General features: G+C 37.9%; 2 protein-coding genes across 2 annotated transcripts; both read left to right on the top strand.

Moving 5' to 3' along the window:
* Positions 1-1,526: 1,526 nt before the first annotated feature.
* Positions 1,527-8,455, top strand: cdk20 (cyclin dependent kinase 20). Its single transcript, XM_056265266.1, has 8 exons — positions 1,527-1,776; positions 1,874-1,987; positions 2,730-2,918; positions 3,022-3,143; positions 6,503-6,565; positions 7,761-7,884; positions 7,978-8,133; positions 8,209-8,455. The coding sequence occupies exons 1-8, from the start codon at positions 1,702-1,704 to the stop codon at positions 8,398-8,400; spliced, it is 1,035 nt and encodes a 344-aa protein (XP_056121241.1). The 5' UTR covers positions 1,527-1,701; the 3' UTR covers positions 8,401-8,455.
* A 3,017-nt stretch (positions 8,456-11,472) lies between these two features.
* gata1b (GATA binding protein 1b) lies at positions 11,473-18,208 on the top strand. The gene is made up of 5 exons (XM_056265267.1): positions 11,473-11,816; positions 12,862-13,302; positions 14,959-15,104; positions 15,969-16,094; positions 17,812-18,208. Exons 1-5 carry the CDS (start codon positions 11,606-11,608, stop codon positions 18,103-18,105), a joined length of 1,218 nt encoding a protein of 405 aa, XP_056121242.1. The 5' UTR covers positions 11,473-11,605; the 3' UTR covers positions 18,106-18,208.
* The last annotated feature ends 3,803 nt before the right edge of the window (positions 18,209-22,011 follow it).

The following is a 22,011-nucleotide window of genomic DNA, read 5'->3' as shown; positions in this document are numbered from 1 at the left end:
AACTTCTCCCCCCTTCTTGTCAATAGTCTACATTTCCTGTAAATTTGCTTTTCTGAATCTCATTTCTTTTATATGCTTGGTTTTGTGAGTTGATGGATACGAATTGGGATTCTCAAGCTGTGCAGCAAAAGTTTGAACCATTTCCATTCTCTGCGGACTGTTTGGACTTTTGGAGATAATGTTTAGGGATGCAGGCCTGTGTAAATGCTAAATAGGTGGAAATTAAGGAGAGGTTTTGAAGAGTTTTTTTTTTTTTTTTTTAATGGAAGGTAGAAACAGTTTGTTCCTGTTTCTAGTAGTTGGAAAAAGATGGATTGTTGGCTTAGCCAGAGTTTGAGCTCCGTTGTAAATTAGTTCTTTCACGTAGCAAGACTTAAAACAAAAATCTCTTTGCCTTTTTTATATAATTATCTGTAACAAAATGTTTTTACATGTTGTCATCTATTGATTGCTTTTGTGTCTTGACATATAAAAGTAATGGAATTCTGTCTCTGTGTTCATTCGTCTTGTTTTGCCTGCTGTTAATTTAGCGTTTTTGTCATTTGTGTCGCTAATTGTGTCTTATTGTCTTGTTTTAATAAATGTTATGTACAAGAAATATAGATGACCACCAAGAGATTAAAGATTAAATGAATCAAGAAAACGAAGAGAAGTGGCTTTGGGATTTTAACATCAACTTTACTCATTCAGAACAGTAAGTCATTTTTTTTTGTATTGAAAATGTACTGTATTTTACCTCATGTCTGTTAACATTTATTTTGCTTAAGACTTTGAGTCATGAGTGTACAGCATATATTTAGAGAATGGTTGGACAAAATTGGGTTTAAACTAGTGCTGTCAAATCAATGAATCCCATCTAACATAAAAGGTTTTGTTTACATAATTTGTGTGTATATTATATATGTCTGTGTGTATGTGTATATATATAAACATTATGTGTCTGTATATATATATACAGACGCACACATAAAATATATAAATATAAGATATACACATTATGTAAAAAAAAAACCTTATGTTAGATGTATTAATCGCAAATAAATCGATTTGACAGCACTAGTTTAAAGAATCAATCAGCTTTTAGTCACGTTTTTACGGGAAATGCATAACGTATATATTTACTATTGTGCTCAGCTTTTCAACTCTGGAGCCATTTGTTCGATACAAATTCATAATATTTTGCGTTACTTTCAAAATACTGGCATACGAATGTAAATCAACTCTCAAGCAATAGCTGAAAATATTTGTACAGTAAGCGCAATCAATTCTGATTGGTCCATCCATACTTGCGCTAAAAATGTAATGTGCCTCCAGGATCAGACCGCTCGAAATTTAAAATCAATTTAATTTAAAACATTTTTTTTATTTGTTCGTTTTTAGCTGGAAGATCATTTTTAGTCCGCTTTTATTTGCGTGGTTGGTAAGAATAAGTCACAATGGTCACAATACGTGGTCGTTCTAATAAGATTTTTGTCTTCGCTAGCTTGCCGTACGGAAACGGTCTTCATGGCAACTGCCATCAGCTGCAGCGGAGCGTCATCGGATTCTACCACAGATCTCTTCTAAACAATCCTCAATCTCGCTATTGTTTCCATTCAGTTATTATTTTGCTCTGTTACGTTGCTGAATATTTGCCAGTGTGTGAATGGAAAACAAAGGTACATTTCTGCTTTGCTACTCGGCTAGTTGTCCAGCAGTGGAATGGATCAGTACAGTATTCTGGGTCGGATTGGGGAAGGAGCTCACGGGATTGTTTTCAAAGCCAAACACATCGAGGTAAGACCGTGTACACCTGCATTCATCCTGTGTGAAGGATAGTAACTCTGTATCTTACTACATGCCTCTGCACCGCTTTATCTGTTGATGTTTTCAGACAGGAGAGACAGTGGCTTTGAAAAAAGTCGCTTTGCGAAAACTTGAAGATGGTATTCCAAACCAGGCCCTGAGAGAAATCAAAGCCCTTCAAGAGATTGAGGACAACCAATATGTGAGTGAGACAGACATACTGATCACTGGACACTTGTGTAGTGAAGATGATCTCTTTTGCAACTCGCATTGGGGAAAAATGATTTTGTAATCATATTTATGACATGAAATGAGACGCACTATTAGTGGAAAGTCAAAATTGATAATGAAAAGTCGAAATTAAGGCATACTAATTGACGAGTCATTTTTGAGATAAAAGTCATAATTATGATAAAAGTTTGAAATTATGACATACTAAGTCAATTATGACATACTAAGTCAATTATGACATACTAAGTCAATTAAGACATGAATTGAAATTATGACATTTTAAGTCATGACATAAAAAGGCATATTTACAAGATTAAAGGGTTCACCCAAAAATTTAAATTATCCCATAATTTACTCACCCTCAAGCCATCCTAGTTGTATATGACTTTCTTCTTACCAGCTTTATAATGGGAGTTTTTGAAGCTCTAAAAAAGCGCATCTATCCATCATAAAAGTAATCCATATGGCTCCAGGGGGTTACTTGTGATAAAGGCCTTCTGAAGCGAAGTGATGCATTTTTGTAAGAAAAATATCCATATTTAGAACTTTTTTGTCATTATTGTGACTTTCATCTTAAATTGAATCTTGTCAAAATCTTTGTTTGTGGCGAAAATGGGCTTCCATTCTGTGATGATTTGGATATACACAATCATTTATATTTTCATCATTTGATCTAGACATACTTTTATTTGTGATTTTAACCATCTCTACAGGTGGTGAAGCTGAAGGATGTCTTCCCTCACGGCACAGGCTTTGTTCTGGTGTTTGAGTACATGTTATCTGATCTGTCAGAAGTCATTCGGAATTCCCAGCGTCCTCTCACCGCATCCCAGGTCAAAGGTTACATGGTGATGCTGCTGAAAGGAGTGGCTTTCTGCCACGAGAACTCTATTATGCACAGGGTGAAGCTGTGTTCCTTATCATTAGATTTGTCCCCATATAAATCTGTGCTTTACTTTACACGTTCCTTTTTTATCAGTGCTCTAAATGTTTTTTTGCGTGTAGGATCTGAAGCCTGCAAATCTTCTAATCAGCTCAACGGGTCACCTGAAGATTGCTGACTTTGGTCTGGCGAGGCTCTTTTCAAATGAAGGAGATCGTTTGTACAGTCACCAAGTGGCCACCAGGTGATAGTTTACCTTAAGGGTTTCTTCGGCCTAAAATGAAAGTTAACCCATCATTTGCTCACTCTGGTGTTGTTCTAATACTGTATGCTCTTTCTATTTCGGACCACAAAAGGAGATAAAAAAAAAAATGTTATTGCTCACGCTCGTCCATATAATGGCAGTGAATAGTAAGCTTTTAAAAAAAGTGTCTCATATCCGAGTGTTCTGGAGGAATACGATAGGGTTTGGTGTTCAACAAGCTGAAATTGAATGTATTATTGTATTATGTAGAAATCCTGACCTTGACCGCTGGTCTTCTGTGCATGGAACGCGTTTATGATGACGCTTTATTAGCGCCGCTGTTCACTCCGACTGACGCAGAAAAAGCACACAACTTGTGAGAAATCAAGGTTAATACAAACGCTACATGAAATGCATACAATCTATGTACTTTCTTCTTAGATGTGAATCCACTGTGTTTGTCGCAACAAGATGTTATTATCGCGTTCAGATTTGTCTACTGTCATTCTGACTGTCATCTGACAACCAACATCCCGGTCTGGAGATTTTACATGTAGCGTTTGTATTAATCTTGATTTCTCACAGCTTTTGTGCTTTTTCTGGGTGAGTCGGAGTGAACTGCCGTGCTAATAATGTGTCAGGAACGTATACTCACCAAAGGATTATTAGGAACACCATACTAATACTGTGTTTGACCCCCTTTCACCTTCAGAACTGCCTTAATTCTACGTGGCATTGATTCAACAAGGTGCTGAAAGCATTCTTTAGAAATGGTGGCCCATATTGATAGGATAGCATCTTGCAGTTGTTGGAGATTTGTGGGATGCACATCCAGGGCACGAAGCTCCCGTTCCACCACATCCCAAAGATGCTCTATTGGGTTAGATCTGGTGACTGTGGGGGCCATTTTAGTACAGTGAACTCATTGTCATGTTCAAGAAACCAATTTGAAATGATTCGAGCTTTGTGACATGGTGCATTATCCTGCTGGAAGTAGCCATCAGAGGATGGGTACATGGTGGCCATAAAGGGATGGACATGGTCAGAAACAATGCTCAGGTAGGCCGTGGCATTTAAACGATGCCCAATTAGCACTAAGGGGCCTAAAGTGTGCCAGGAAAACATCCCCCACACCATTACACCACCACCACCAGCCTGCACAGTGGTAACAAGGCATGATGGATCCATGTTCTCATTCTGTTTACGCCAAATTCTGACTCTACCATCTGAATGTCTCATATACAGAAACAGAAATCGAGACTCATCAGACCAGGCAACATTTTTCCAGTCTTCAACTGTCCAATTTGGGTGAGCTCTTGCAAATTGTAGCCTCTTTTTCCTATTTGTCAAGTCAAGTCAAGTCACCTTTATTTATATAGCGCTTTTTACAATACAGATTGTATCAAAGCGCTTCACAGTGATAACATGAAAACAATATAACAAAGTTTGTTTCTAAAAGAAATTGCGTCAACGTCCACCTTAAGTAAGGCAGATCAATAATATTAAATGTTAAATGTCCCCAACTAAGCAAGCCAAAAGCCAAGGCAACAGTGGCAAGGAACCAAAACTCCATCAGGTGACAGAATGGAGAAAAAAACCTTGGGAGAAACCAGACTCAGTCGGGGGCCAGTTCTCCTCTGGCCAACGAAGGAACAGTGCATGATTCGGGCAGCATTACAAGTCAGATTGGATCGGAACATTTAGAGTATTTTTTGGAAGTCCAAGTATGCACGCCGGTCTTAAGACGAGTTGATGAGGATCAGTGCCGTCCACCATAGAGAGTCCATATCGCCCGTGCTGAGTCGTCACTTCATAGGCTTTGTGATTGGAGCATCTGAAGTCTCCGTGAGAGGCTGGATACAAACTGGAGCTGATGAACGCCATTTTCTCGGGACTCGCGTCCCGAGATAACAGCAGAAAAGCAAAGGGAAAATAATTAGCGTAGCTGCTGTTCATAATGATGATTTCCATAACACAGGCGTAAATGACAAAACATGAAGACAGTGACTCTTGCGTCCCAAAATCGACCCCCTCCGTCCCCCACTCAACTCAGCCCAGCTTACTAACCTCTACGTCCCTCCTGCTGCTGAGACCTAACCACAATCTCACAATCTCTCCGCAACCCAACCATACGCGCCACCCCGTTGACTAAGGCTGTCGAGCCCCACTGGTGCGTGAATAGGCAGTTTCAGTGGACAACGGTTCCGTATGGCATACTACCTACCGCAACACAATATCTGCCCAACCACCCGTCATTCACGCAATATACAGGAACGTAATGACTGCAAATACTATGCAACCTATACAGATAACCTACAGTCTCTTCAAGTTTTATAGTATTAAATGCATTTGATCTGATTCAGCAGTATTATAAAAGGTAAGCATTATGTAAATGCTTGGCTAAAAAGATGCGTCTTTAATAATTTGTAGTGGAGATGAGTGGTACCCGGTGGGGTCTTCTGCTGTTGTAGCCCATCCGCCTCAAGGTTGTGCGTGTTGTGGCTTCACAAATGCTTTGCTGCATTCCTCGGTTGTAACGAGTGGTTATTTCAGTCAAAGTTGCTCTTCTATCAGCTTGAATCAGTCGGCCCATTCTCCTCTGACCTCTAGCATCAACAAGGCATTTTCGCCCACAGGACTGCCGCATACTGGATGTTTTTCCCTTTTCACACCATTCTTTGTAAACCCTAGAAATGGTTGTGCGTGAAAATCCCAGTAACTGAGCAGATTGTGAAATACTCAGACCGGCCCGTCTGGCACCAACAACCATGCCACGCTCAAAATTGCTTAAATCACCTTTCTTTCCCATTCTGACATTCAGTTTGGAGTTCAGGAGATTGTCTTGACCAGGACCACACCCCTAAATGCATTGAAGCAACTGCCATGTGATTGGTTGATTAGATAATTGCATTAATGAGAAATTGAACAGGTGTTCCTAATAATCCTTTAGGTGAGTGTACACCGTGCACAGTAGACCAATGGCCAAGGTCAGGATTTTCGTTAAAAAATACATTAGATTTCTGTTTGTTTTTTACTAAACCCTATCTTATTCCTCCAGAACCCTTGGGATAGGCATGTCACATGGAATCATTCTGTGATACTTCTGCATCTTTTTTTAAAAGCTTGATACAGGACGCTATTCACTTCCATTATATGGACGAGCACAAGATTTTGTTTAATTTCTCCCTTTGTGGTCCCAAAAAGAGAGAAATGCATACGGCATTAGAACAAAACCAGGGTAAATGATGACTTAATTTTCATTTTAAGGTGAACTATCCCTTTAAAGTCAAATCTATATGTTCTAGCTTGAACCCAAAGCCTAAATCATATGGCTAAAAATGTGTTGTGCTGTGTTTCAGATGGTACAGAGCACCAGAACTTTTGTATGGTGCCAGAAAATATGATGAAGGAGTTGATCTCTGGTAAGAATCTTAAGAATGATATTCTCAGTTTATTCACAAAGTCGACATGAATCTAAAATTTACATTTGGAATATTGCTGAGTTTATTATAATTAATAAACATCGACTGTGCCCCGCCCTACATTTTTTCTTGTTAGAGAAGCCGTTTCACTCAGATGTACGTAACATGAGTCCTTTTCACAGACTGTGATGACCAGTTTTCATACTTCATACTTTCATAATTTATACTTTTATAACGCTCTACATTGGGTTATATTACCTTGTCAGTAAATGAAAAAAATAATAATAATCAGTGCTGTTTCGAGGGTTTATAACACTATACTTTTACATTTATAACACTATACTTTGTGTTATATTACCTTGCTATTTAATTAAAACTAAAATTGCTGCTGGTGCATGAGTGTTTCTAAACCAACGACTTGAGAGAGTGACGGCAAATTACACATCTTTCTCTCTTCTGACCAATGTAATCAATCTCTCTGTATTTTTTCTCCCTTTTGGAAAGTATTACAGATTTTTCTTTTGCTATTGGACCAAATGGAAATACAAAAATGTATATTTTCTGTCATCCCTTATTCACCGCCATAGAAGTTTACCCAACTATGATGACTTAGAACTGAGAACCCTGGAAATCCAAAAGGGTCCATAGATAAGTTTCTATTTCATGCTGCCTTCAAACCTGGGAGATTTCCTAATTTACAAAAATGATTGAGTAAATCAATTGTTACTAATAACACTCATTCAAGGTGTACATTTTATAATTTTTTATACATTTTATTAGCAAGTACTAGTATTTATCAGTTCTATCTATTTCTATCCTTTTTATAATCAGGTATAATTACTGTAAAAATATCCAGTGTTATTTCTATGCAAATTCATGACTTTCTAAAACATTCAGGTAATAAAATGTTATTAAAAAAATCACTGAACTACATAAAAGAATGAATTTGAATATCCAATGTGTTATGCAATTCTTCAGTCTGTAAATGTGAAATGAATAGTTTAAAATTGTGTCTAATGTCCGGTCTTATAATGCATTACCATTGAATAAAAAAAATCGTATTCTTATGAAAGCAAATATTCCCTACTGAGGCTTTTTTGTGGAGAATTTTCTCTTGCCTGAAGCTTCACTAGATGGCAGTAGTGCTCATTCTACATTCAGCTGGTGTCACAGTGTTTCCTCTGGCTTGTTTCAGGGCAGTAGGCTGCATTTTCGGGGAGCTGTTGAATAACTCTCCACTTTTCCCGGGAGAGAATGACATTGAGCAGTTGTGCTGTGTGCTCCGAGTGCTGGGAACTCCCAACCAGAAAGTTTGGCCCGTGAGCTCTCGCTTAACATTCACTGCGCCTGTTTAGTATGACACGATGCACAACTGTTCTCCTAAAGGTTTTGTGTTGATGTACCAAATCTAGGAAATAACAGACCTACCAGACTACAATAAGATCACATTTAAAGAAAACCCACCTATTCCTTTGGAGGAGATTGTACCTGACACGTCACCACAAGCTGTGGACCTCCTGAAGAAGTTCCTTGTCTATCCGTCCAAACAGAGGATCAGTGCTACTCAGGTGCACATGTGCAGTTTAGTACAGATTGATTCAGTAACTCCAATGACACTAATAATGCCCTGTCCGTTTCCTCAGGCTTTGCTCCATCCGTATTTTTTCACGGACCCTCTCCCGGCTCATCATTCAGAGCTCCCCATCCCACAGCGCGGAGGAAAGCACTCCAGACAGCGCATGCAACCGCCTCACGAATTCACAGTGGATCGACCCTTACACGAGAGCTTGGTGGACCCGAGTCTGATCCAAAGGCACGCGTGGAGTTGTTTGTGAAATCTCGGGGTTTGTACTCTTTCAAACCAGGAAGTGGCCCATTAAGTCATGCTCATTTGTTTCATGTTTAAGGACAAAACGTTCAAAGTATTTATTATAATATACAGAAATAGGCTATATAATATAGTTTTTTAAAATATACTTTAAGTGAATTTCAAATGGCGTGTGTAAATTTCATGGTACATGTTTACATTTCTTGAAATATTTCTGTTTAAGTTTGTACGGTTTGTATTTCACTATACACATTATAGGAGTAGCTTATTTGAATTGATTGCATCTCAAGCTGTATTACTTACTCCAATTCAGTGGAACCGTAAAATGAATATGAAAAAAAACAAAACCTTCTTCCTTCTTGCTCAACAACCATTAACCTTATCGTTTAACACCAGCCAGTGTAAATGAACCGATCTGGGTTTTTATTCAGTTAGGCGTAACTTTATACATTGATCAGATTGTAACAAATGTACTAGAACAGGTCTGGTCATGCAGTTTAGAGCAAAAAGGACAAATCATCAGGTAACTAGATTTTATTCAAAAGGTTTGGGGTCAGTAAGATTAAATAATAATAGTAATACTTTAATTCAGCAAGGATGTATTTAATTAATCAAAAGTGAAAGTAAAACAGCACAACTTTTTTCTTGAGCATCAAATTATCATATTAGAATGATTTCTGAAGGATCATGTGACACTGAAGACTGGAGTAATGATGCTGAAAATTCAGCTTTGCATCACTGGAATAAATTGCCTTTTAAATTGTAATAATATTTCACAATATTACTGTTTTTACTGTATTTTTGATCAAATAAATGAGCAGAATATAAATTTGCTGAGCAGAACAGACTTCTTTCAAAAACAACCCTTGTTAATACAGTTAATATTATATTAATACAGAACCATTCTACCTTTTAAATGATCATTACATTGTTGAAAAGCCGTGGAGGAAACTAGCCTTATCGGTGAACATGCAAACGCCTAGTTTCTATTAAAAGTGCTATATGCGGTCTTATCATTGTTTTATAGATTTTTCTTAATTGTTTTGAACCACTGACACAGTCATAGTCGTAAATCACTTGTGCAAATACAACACCACACAACATCTCCCTCACAGGTGGATGCAAATAGTGTAACTGTAATGTGAAATTAACATGGAATCAACATTGGCATTAGGGTAAATAAACTCTAAACCAGAACAAAACGGAAGTGGTGCATATCTGTCATCTTTTTTATTGTAGTAGTCTGTTATACTTTACATTTTTTAGTTAAACAACAGACTCTTTAACACAGGATGATTCACCACCTTCAAACCGAACGAGCAAAAGGAAAGAAAACGGTTCGCTTTGATTAACAAATGACTTCCACAGCGCTGCTCTGTCTGCATGTGGCCAGGCTGTGTCTTTAGAATGATTGCAGCATTTGTCTCTATTTGCATCTGTGCAATCAGCTCAACTGTCCTCGTGTGTTACATATTAAGCTGTGCTTTGCATCTTTTATTGGCTCCACTTTCCCTTTTGTTCCATCACTTGGTTGGCTTTTTTTTTTTTTTTTTTTAATTGGTTAAAATTTATAGAGCTTATAGTAAGTTTAGTTAAAATTCACATTTAATTTTAATTCTGTCATTTACTCACTATCATGTTATTCCAAAACTATGAGTTTCACTCTTTTGGGGAACAGTGTTTTTTTTGTTGTTCATACAATGAAAGTGAATGGCCTCCAATGTTGTTTGGATGCCAACATTTTTCAGAATATTTTAATTTGTGTTCAACAGTAGAAAGTCAGTTATACAGGTTTGCATTGGGGTAATAGAGTAAATGATGACAGAATTTTCATTTTGGGGTTATTTCTTTATACGTTTGTACTTTCTATATTTATGTATTTTATTTATATTTAATTTTATTAATATTTTCAATTAGGTTGTTAATTTAAGATAATTTTTTGTATTATTTTATGGGGGTTTTTCATGTTATTTGTTTACTATTATTTAATATGGCTATTTAGGTTTGTTTGTTTTTATTTATTTTCGGTTAATAATTTATTTAATAGCAGTGTTTCAACTTTAACTAAACAAAATTTTTTATATATAATAAAATAATAAACTGAAATAAGTTTAACTTTTTCAACTTATATTTACATTTTATTTTATTTCAGCTTTATTTCAATTAACAGAAACAAATAGTTTATATACATAAAACACTGTTCCACAGAAGAGGAGAAAGTCATGTGTGTGTGTATATATATATACATGCATGCATGCGCATACACACATTTTTGATTGATCTGAGTAGTTGGTCTTGGCCTTTTTGCTCTTTGTTTGCTTTGCATATTTGTTATTGTAATTTGCAATGCAGACTTTTAGTTGTTTTTCAAATTATGTGGGATGTTTCTAGACTTTTTTTTTGTGCATTTGCACTTATGAGGCACCACATTTGCTGAAGTGGACCTGTCTTTGGCCCCACCCACTGTATCCACTTGTGTAACCTCAATCACCCACAATGCCAGAGCTCAGAAATCTTCATACATAAAGTTCTGGCCATCAGCAGTGCTCACCTTCATCACAGACACCTGTTCTGCAGACTGAACAGATAAGCTCAGGTATGCCTCATTATGATCTACATTACCATATCTACAGCCAGATTAGCAAATCAAAAAATGCTTGTGATGCTTATCTTGTTTTTAGAGTAATTTGATTTAAACGTATTCTCTGTTAAATGGAAAGTTGTGACTGACATTGCTGTTGAGTTTTGTGTTGTGCACTTCAAACCAGTATCACTTATTTATTAAAGATACTGTTAGAAGAGTTTGTTTGCTTTTGAACGCATGGATTTTGTGAGAATCTGACTTAAAATATTTAAATGTTCTTGTGTTCATAGAATAAATATTATTGTGATTGCAGTTTGATTCCGAAACACATTCAGAATGTATTTCTCAAATGTATTTTTTATATAGCCTTTAAACTGATGATATTCTATTACAATTATTAAAACTATTAAGTAATACACATAATGCTATTAAAATGTCGTCTTGTTCTTATTGGCACAATTAAGGCATAATTTGGATGATTTCCTGCATTGCACCCCACTTTAACGTGCCAATTCAAAAATAAATATATATGAATATATTATTATATACACAAGATTGTCCATGTTCATTAATTTTCCATAATGAATCATCTCCTTGTCATGCAGTACAAAAGGTGTTGCTGATAGACATGGAGAGCTCCGTTGAGCAGACTCGCTGGGTATCATCCTCCATGTTGGCATCAGAGGTGATGCCCACTTACCCTCCTGACTCCAGCTATCTGGTCCACACTGAGGAGGGCTCGATGTTCCCCTGCACTGATGCGGATCACAGCGGCTTGCCCTCTGTGTTCACCAGCCCCATCCATGGCCGCCCATCTGGAGCTTTTCAACACAGCCCAGGTCAGTGACCCAGCGCACCATCAAAAAAGTATTGTGGTAGTATCATGGTACTTTGATATACCTACTGTTTTCTGTTTGAATATATTTTCAAATTAATTTTATTCCTGAATTTTCAGCATCATTACTCTAGTCTTAAGTCACATGATCCTTCAGAAATCATTCTAATATGCTGTTTTGCTGCTCAAGAAACGTTTCTTATTATTATCAATGTTGAAAACAGTTGTGCTGCTTAATATTTTTGTGGAAACAGTGATACATTTGTTTTCAATATTTGTTGATGAATAGAAAGTGCAAAAGAAGAGCATTTATTTTGTAAAATTATAAATGTCTTTACTGTCACTTTTTATCAATTTAACGCATGCTTGCTAAATAAAAGTATTAATTTCTTTAAAAAAAAAAGCTCACTGAACCTAAACTTTGGAACAGTAGTGTATACTGTACTGTAGCACTGGAAAGTTACCATATTCATATACCATGATCAAAAGCTTATAAATAGTTTAAAAAGGACCCTCTAGTACAGAGAAATTAAATGTGAAAGTATGGGACTGTGTCAGTAAGTCAAATTATCTAGCCATAAAGTGAGTGAAACTAAAACTTTTCCTGATTTAATTGTGCTTTAGTAACTTTGATGCACCAGCTATTATCAAATTATCAAATCCCAAGCTAATATATTAAAACTCATTTCATAAAAAGCACGGGTTAGATTTCACATGCATGGTCATTAACATGTCCTTAACATGAAAAAAAAAATGTTTCTAGTTGACTCAAAACGGCATCTACATTAAACTTTTATTTTTGAAATGTAAGTGATACAGTTGAAGTCATTTTCTTTTACTCTTATAAGTAAATCTAAATAATATATACTTACTCATACCAGTTTACATTTATGCAGTTTAATATGCAGAGAAGTCATTTAATGGTTCTCCTTAAAAGTATAAATTCTATGTCTCTGTGGTGCTATCAAAACGCTCTTTTTAACTCTAGAAACTTGTCATTTTCCTGATTTCAGTTGCTTTCTTTAAGTATTCCTCCCTCTCTTCCTCAGTATATCCCGTTTACTCCTCTCCATTCCTCGGCAACCTGTCCTGGCTTGAAGGTTCAAACGGATTCCCATCATCCCCATCGTCCTGGCATGGCAGTGCATTTTCCAAGACGTCCTCCCCGTCCTTCCATGTCTCCGCGTCCCTCACCTCTGCCAGACCGCCTCGTTCGGCCCTTCCCTCCCCTCCCCTGGACCAGAAGGAGAGTGTGAAAGGAGAGAGATTGAGTCCTCCTGGAGGAGGTGAGGCACTTGGCGGGATGTTCCCTCTAAACCCTTCAGTGAGCGGTGTGTATGCTCACACACACTCCTCAAAAGCACACTCGCAGTCACTGGCCCACATCAGTCCCTACGGGAGCTTCACGCAAGATTACAACAGTTCATCTCTCTACGCTCCCTCATCCTTCTCACCCAAATTATGCAGCAAGATGAGATTCTCCCCTTTAGGTGAGGAAGTATCATAGCAGGCAGGTAATGTGGGGTGGCGCTGGTGTTGTCCTAGAGTCAAACCTTTCATGATGTGATTGTGTGTAATATAGCTGAATATAAAAGGTCTGCAAAGTTCACGATACATTGAGTTATTGTCTCCCAAAAGAAAGAATCGATTCTGAACTGCCTGAGTCGTTCGGTACTACTACAACTACTACAAGTCGTTCGTAATTCCAGTCTTACTTCCTGCTCAAACATACATAGGTTTGTTACAAATTTGCATGGTCGTCTTTGGCCGCCCATCAACAACATCTATTTTGACCCTCATACTCTGTACGGTAGTTGTAGCTGAGGCCAGGAATAGTTTGGTTCGTGTTGTTGACATGTCGAGAAGACGCCGTTTTCTGCACTTCCAATGATTGACGACTCCGGCTCGAATTGATACGGTAAAACCGACGGCATCGTTGCTGTTCGTATCACTGTAACTAGTGCTGAGGAATCCAGATATGATAATGAGCATTTACTGTGAGGCACGTGCTGTAAGCTGTCGACCAATCACAACAGACTGGGCCATCTGACCAATCAGAGCGGAGTAGGTTCTTGGAAAGGAGGAGTTTAGAAAGACTGAATCCTTGATCAAACCGGTTTTTAGACACTTTGAGAAAAGATGCTGCAACGTATATTATGAGAAAATTAAAGTGTTTTTTGACTTTGGATTAATGTAAACATATTGTAGGAAAGGTACAAAACAAAATTAGGAACCTCTAAAATAGCATCCAAACGAACGACACAAAATACAGAACAATTAGAACTTTCCCATCCCAACAAATATAATAAATACATTTTAAAAAGTAAACAATTTTAGTAAAAATGTGTTTGCACTGACAGGGAACTCATTATTTTAAATATTATATTATATATAAATAAGATTTACTGTCAGTGACCCATAAAGACTTTTAACTCCAGAAGAACTGAAGGTTAAAAGGTTCGTATGGGTTCTTCAGATCAGCACATTGGTTTCTGAAATCTATTCATAGTTTCACATGATGTCACATTCTTAAATGAACGTCCACCTGGAGGGTTATCTTTACCAGGTGCTAATGTACTAAGAGAGTGATATTAAAACACCAAATTCAGTGTACATCACTTTTCCCATAGAAAATCATTATTAAAAAAAATGGTTGATGAAATTACAGGACCAAATTCAAATTCTTACTAACGAAACAAATCCAGAAAATGAATGCAACGCGTTTCAAGTTAAGCATTTTCCCATAGAAATCCATTATAAAGAAAATTTAGCTCTTTGCGTTTATATTGAATTAGATTTCTTTTTTTAATCACCGTCTTAGTACATTAGGGCTGGTGCTGAATAACTTGGAGTTTGTTAACATATCTTTGTTTTTCTTCAAAATATTATAATATTCAGGTGATCTATAGATGTTTTGCCTATCTGTTTTTTTTGTGCCAGTCACATGACTAAAAACTAATAAAGCACCAGTACATAGATGGCTTACTAAAGAACTAAAAAAAAAGTTCTTTGTGGGAAATTAAACAGGTTCTTGAATGACATTAGTCTGTTAGCATTCTAACTGGAACCTTTAGAGTGTAAGTTTCACTGTGTATTTTTGTTAAATATGCAAATTAAACATCGTCTCCAATCTTTTGTGGTGACAGATACGCGTGAGTGTGTGAACTGTGGGGCCACTGCCACCCCTCTGTGGCGGCGCGATGGAACGGGCCACTACCTCTGCAATGCCTGCGGACTGTACCAAAAGATGAACAGACAGAACAGGCCTCTCATCCGACCCAAAAAGAGACTGGTACACCTCACTGATACTCAGTTCACTGATAATCAAGAGTTCTGTCAGGACCACTATCGTCAAATACGATTGACAATTAGCATACCGTTTGGATTGGTGGTATGGTTCCGTTCTGGGTGAGAACTCCCTGCATCCCTAGCATGGATAAGAGCAGCAATAACCCCCCTTAGGGTAAACAGAACAGAACCATGAATGTATGCAGATATCATTAATTCAAGATTTTAAAGTACAACATAAATCGAGAATTTATTCTAATTCAAGGGGAATCAGAATGGGACGGGGCGAGAGGAGGAGCTGGGGATGGAGGAGGGTAATCAGGTCCTGAAAAACGCGATAGCTGCGGATAATACTGAAGGAGCTTATATATGTACACAGTGATAGGCGTCGTGTTCCTATAGGTGGATCAGCTGACGCGAGCTTGACTAACGTGACCTGCCAGAACTGCCGCTACGCTTGATAGTTTACAAAGAAGGCTACATTCATTTGATCATAAATACAGTAAAAATGTAATATTGTGAAATATTATAACAGAACTGTTTTCTATCCTAATTTATTAAAAAAAAAAAGATTTATTCCTGTGATGCAAATCTGAATTTTCAACATCATTACTCCTGTCTTCAGTGTCACATGATCCTTCAGAAATCATTCTAATATGCTGATTAGCTCCTAATATTATCAATGTTGAAAACGGTTGTGCTGCTTAATATTTTTTGTGGAAACCGTGATACATTTGTTTTGCAGGAATCTTTGATGAATAGAAAAGTGTTTATTTAAGATGGAAATCTTTTTGTGACATTTCTTTCACTTTTCTGTCACTGGTCATAAGACGTAGAGTGACTCTAGCCTTCGTCTCTCTTTCTGTAGGTCATCAGTAAGCGAATAGGAACTCAATGTGCGAACTGCCAGACCAGCACCACCACACTGTGGAGACGCAACGCCAGCGGAGAGCCCGTGTGTAACGCTTGCGGACTCTATTTCAAGCTTCACAATGTGAGCAATTTCACCCATTTTACTTGACTGTTTTTGTATGAAAATGCCAAAACCTTATTTGGTTAATTTAGTAAAAGCTGATTTGTATCATTTTAGTGGACGAATTTGTGTTGACACTCAAAACCTAGCAGTACATTTTTGGCAGCATTTGTGCTGTTACCTGATTTGCATAACTACTTTTTGTGGATCCAGATCCAAACCCCAATGAATTCCTACTTCCTGGAATTCTGTGGCACTTTCAAAACATCATGTGTCAACATTTCAACTAACCTTTTTCCACCAATTTCAACCCATTTGTCATTATTTTTCCCAATTCCAATTGGTACAGCTAATGGCACAGGAATCACACATAGCAGCTCTAAAGGTGCTGTATGTAATTTGTTGACTGTACTAAAGCATACAAATACCATAATATGTTTGAAAACATTTAGAAAACATGCTAAGTTCACATAGTTGTTTCCCTAAAAATCAATGCTACAGCCAGTTATTTTACTTTGAAAATGTGCGTTCCGTGTTGAAAAGTCTGTTTTTGTTTTGATCCGTGTGAATCCGCCCACTGCCAATTCACCCAATAGTATTTCAACTCTCCGGGTTTCCACCTGGAGGAAAACACAACATATTGCAGTCATTGAAGCGAGCAAACGAACTCAGTGCAACGAATTGGCAGTGCATTTTCCAAGACGTCCTTCCTTGTCTCCACGTCCCTCACCTCTGCCAGAAGTCAGATATTGCAGATTCTACCTGACCTAAAAAAGCCTCGGCATCCATCTGAAAGTCTCTATGAACGGGAGCATACTAAAACGCGGATAAATCAACTCATCAGCTTACAGTGTGTAAGTCTCTTCACCTTCCAATGTCAATTGCGCTCGCTCCTGTTGCGTGTCCTCAATCTGGAAACCCGCGTGAGCGTCGAGTCTGAGCAGGACGGGGGAAACAACTCTCTCCAATATTTTGAATTTGGACTGCAGTACCTATTTCAACCACTAACTGTCAATATTCCATACTGCACCTTTAACTGCAATTTTGTGCTTAAAGGGATAGTTCACCCAAAAATGATAATTCTGTCAGTAATTACTCACCCTCATGTTGTTCCAACCCCGTAAGACGTTCGTTCATTTTCGGAACACAAATGAAGATATTTTTGATTAAATCTGAGAGCTGGATCACTCCTCCATAGGCTTCTTAAGGGATCGAAACTTGTCGGCCCAGAAAAGTTATGAAAGACATCGTTAAAATAGTCCGAGTGACTACAGTGGCTCAATCTTAAGTTTATCAAGCGACGAGAATACTTGTTGTGCGCAAAAAACAAACAAAAATAACGACTTCATTCAACTATTCATTTTATTCTGCGTGGGCCTCGAGTGAGTTCACGTAGTGTAACAGCGCAGCGCTTCTGTGTTGTACGTCACACAGGCTCACTATTGGCCGACGCTGGTCATGTGTGTGATGCGTGAGACTATGTGGTTACTTATTCTCGTCACTTGGTAAATTTAAGATTGAGCCACTGTAGTCACTTGGATTATTTTAAGTTTCGATCCCTTAGAAGCCTATGGAGGAGTGATCCAGCTCTCAGATTTAATCAAAAATATCTTAATTTGTGTTCCGAAGATGAACGAAAGTCTTACGGGGTTGGAACAACACGAGGGAGAGTAATTACTGACAGAATTTTCATTTTTGGGTAAACTATCCCTTTAATATTTTCAATCATACTCATCAGGTGAACAGACCGCTGACTATGAAGAAGGAAGGCATTCAGACACGCAACCGTAAAGTGTCCAGCAAGAGCAGAAAAGGGAAGAAGTTTAGCCCTCCAGAGGAGAATCTCTATTGGGATTTTTCGAAGAATCCTGCCTCTGATCAGTATTTCGACATGTATCCTCAGAGTCCTGGAGCTCTGGGGGTCTATAGTCATTCTTCCCATTCACTGCCGCCCACAGCTGCCTTCTACAGCCATGCCACCCTGCCCTACCCATACCACCCGTCGGCTGCCATCCTACCCAGCGTGATGTGAGAGGAACTGGACAAAAGACTATGTACAAAACACTCACAACTGCCCAGCCACCTGTTCAGATACTCATCATAAACATACTTGAAAACTTTACAGATGTGAATGCATGAAAAAGCATAAGGGCAATATACAGTTGCCCAAAAAATATTTGGACATTAAAGTCACAAATTGAATATTTAAAAATGTAATCGCATTTAGCCAAAATATCAAACCAGGTGGGATTTATTTTAAATAGACACACTTATCAAGTTAGAAAAGCATCATGACACCTTGTGTTTGTGAAGAATTAGTGGATCATTAAATTGAGCAAAAGTGACAGTAAAGACATTTTATAATGTTACAAAAGATTTCTATTTCAAATAAATGCTGTTCTTTTGAACGTTCTATATATCAAAGAATACTGAAATATATCATGGTTTCTATGAACATATTAAGCAGCACAACTGTTTTCAACATTGATAATACAGGTTGCGTACTGTAGGGGACAGGGCTTTTGCATCCTACGCTCCTAGGCTTCATCGCACAATCTCATTTAAAAACTTGTTTTTTTAGGTTAGCTCTTTTTCTCTCTATCCTGTATGTGTGTGTTGTATTTTCATTTGTTTGTTCTATTATGTAAAGTGCCTTGAGAAGCTGCTTTTAAAGGCGCTATATAAAAATAAAGTTGTTGTTCTTATTATTATTAATAATAATCGGAAATATTTCTCAGCAGCAAATCATCATATTAGAATGATTTCTGAAGGATCATGTGACACTGAAGACTGGAGTAATGATGCTGAAAATGCAGCTTTGCATCACAGGAATAAATGACATTTTACAATATATTCAAATAGAAAATAGTTATTTCAAACTGTAATAATATTTTTTGATCAAATACATGCAGCCTTGGTGAGCATAAGAGACTACTTTCTAAAACATTTAATAATCGTACTCGCCCCAAACATTTGTACAGTAGTTTATATTTAGACGACATTTATATTTTTCAGTGTTTGTAACCAGTTTTCTGTAACTTTCTTTTTTTTTAGCATTTGTAACTGTTTTTAAAGTGTTTTACAGAAAATAAATGTTTACAAATAAAAGTTTACATGAAGCACATTTTCTTTTTGCATTTTCTGTATTTGACAGCAGACAGCCGAACTCAATTGAGAACAGAGAACTTGAGAATTTCATTCAAAACAGAGTCTGCGTATCGACACGGCGAGGCTCCTTAACATCACGGCATCTTAACAGACGTTTGAATCTGACGGTGTGGTTTTTCTATGGCACCATTGTGAGCTCTGCAGCTTGGATGAATTAGCTCGTAGTGGGAGTTAGACAGTTACAATGTGCAATGACAGCACATGCAAATCCAGCACTTTCCATAGTACAGCGGCGCAGCTCTAAAATGATACAGTTTTCAGTGATGTCACACTCCATTTATCACATGAGCTGTTCAGTGTTGGAAAAACATACTTCAACAGTATTTGCTTATCATGTGAAACATGTCATCTTAAGTTTACCTTAATCATAGCTAGTCATAGCTTAGTTTTGCAAGTCAAAGGCAAATTGATAGATGTTCAACTTTCTTATTTCTCTCTGTAGAAATATTTGTGTGTGTGAATGATAAAAGTGCTTTTAAATTTTTTGTTTTGTACTTTTCTCTCTGTCTCTCTCTCTCTCCTTATCTCTGTCTCTCTGTCTCTCTGTAGGTTGATGTCTATATGGTGAAGCCAAATACAAATTTCCACCTTGAGCATAATAAAAGTAGTAGCCTAATAAAAGTAAATAACTCCTGGTAATCATGTCGCTTCCTAAACAGTACAGTATCGTTCTTAATATTCATTAAAACTACATTTCTGCCATGTCAACTCTCGGAGTGTCTGGCATGGTAATGGCGATGACGATGTTAATGTGTTTGGTCTTAGTGGAATAGATCTGCTGCGGCTGCAGAGCAAGTACAGGACTTAATATTGCCAATACACACTTGACACGCTGCTGTGTGCAAGACATGCTGCTATATGTACAATATAGGATACATGAATTACCCGTAGCAGATCTATGCAGGTGGAGCTGGGGAAGGTGGAGGGTTTCTGAAAGAGCACTGCACTGCTACACAAAATGCTGACCTAGTATTTGAAGGTTGAGCAGCGACCTCATTGGCTACTGATACAGCGGGAATCAATCAGCTGTGCCCTATAGAGAATGATGTGATTGCAAGCAGATTAAGGACCTATCAGCCTGCGCAGGCTAGAGTTTTATGCCCGTGCAAAACTCACTGCACAATGATCGGATGCTGTGTGAGGTTGAAATCATAACGCTGACCAACCTGTCATCAGATTGAGTGTCAAGAAAGGCCTACGATATTCACCCAAACACATGCACAATGTTTTCCCAGCCTCTTTGAGTTAATAAATTGGCATCACCGAGTGAATTATTCCATGCCGTTATGGAAAAACGGCTCAGTGGTGTGAAATATGGATTTGTGTCTCAGTTTTACTCTGGTTGGTGATGATATCTCAGATAGCGCCCCTCCCTCTCCTCCATCTGTTTCCATCTCTCACGGTTGACCACATAGCTCTGCTCCTTTGGCTTCTAGTGGAGCCTCATTGTGCAACGCAGGCGGCTTCTGGTTTTCCGGACTCTCTAAAAAAAAAAGTGCAGAAGGGAAAAGGAGATGCACAGAAGAAGGCTGCAAGCTTTTCAAGCCTGGTACACGAGGCACATCGTTCGCTTTTTTCTGTCATCGGCTTCCTCCATTCAGGGTGAAGCCGTGTTATCTGGTGGAGTCGGCACCATAGTGAGGGGGAAATGGTACTGAGTGACTCGGAGAGATTAGCAACCACAGGACAGGTCCAACCAACACGTACAGGCCTGTACGTTAGCGCTCACCAGCTCCGCTGCGCCCGCGCTTGCAAACTCTTTTCCATTCATGTAAACAGACTAGCAAAGACATTCACTGATTCACAGTCACACAATCACATCTTTAAATCTGATCTGCACAGGTCACAAGGTCAGAGCCCTCCTCTAGAAGAGCCTGACTAAACTGCCTGTGTGAAAACTGTTGATCACTTTATAAATAGTCTGTTGAATGCTAATTTTGTTTGGCATGAAATACAATTTTTGAAAAGAGCATTTTTGGACTGTCTGCTTAATATCTGATGACATTTTTTTTTTATTTTCCCTCAGCAGAAATTCCACTGACTATAAGTAACTTTGCAACTGCATGTCAACTTATTCTACTTACCCTAACCTAACAGTCTACTAATACTGTAATGAGAGTTAGGTGACGTGTAGTTGCAAAGTTGCTTATAGTCAGTAGAATGTCTAAAGTGGATCATCAAAATAAAGTGTAACCAAATGTTCCTGCAGGTATGATTAGTTTGTCATCGTTACACATTCCTTTTGATGGTCTCCACCAATGGGTCAAGAAACTGCTGGTTGACCCCATTGACCCCATAGTAAACGCGTCTCACTCCTTTGAAAGCCATTCAAACGTAACCGTGCATTCTGATGAAATATAACTTGAAATATTTAATTATTGTAGCTGTTTTATCAGTGCCGACTGTTTTATAGAGCACTGGTTATTATAGAGGGCCGCAGGATGATTTAAAAGTATTAAGATATACAAGATCAAGATGTAAAGGAAGATCATTTTATTGAAGAACATACAGTTTTAGTTTAATTCATTTAATATATCAATAATCCCCAAGTTTATGTTAATTAAAAAGTTTGACAACAAGCAGATTTGTCATAATTTCAGCAAAATGACTGAAAACAGCTTAGCAGGTGTTTTCAATTTTTTAAAGGCAATTATTTTTTTCACAGTCCACCTAGAACTCCCTTGAGGAACTCAGTTTGTAAACTCTTGCTTGGGATGCTTTGAATATTGTCTTATTGTGCAGTTTGGCCCCTCACCCCTTACATAAATTG

Source organism: Rhinichthys klamathensis, unplaced genomic scaffold (assembly GCF_029890125.1).
Source record: "Rhinichthys klamathensis goyatoka isolate OS25496 unplaced genomic scaffold, OSU_Roscu_1.1 h1tg000231l_1, whole genome shotgun sequence".
In the NCBI taxonomy this organism is placed as follows: Eukaryota; Metazoa; Chordata; class Actinopteri; order Cypriniformes; family Leuciscidae; genus Rhinichthys; species Rhinichthys klamathensis.
The sequence above is the reverse complement of the archived record's forward strand: the minus strand, read 5'-3'. Positions and strand labels throughout refer to the sequence as shown.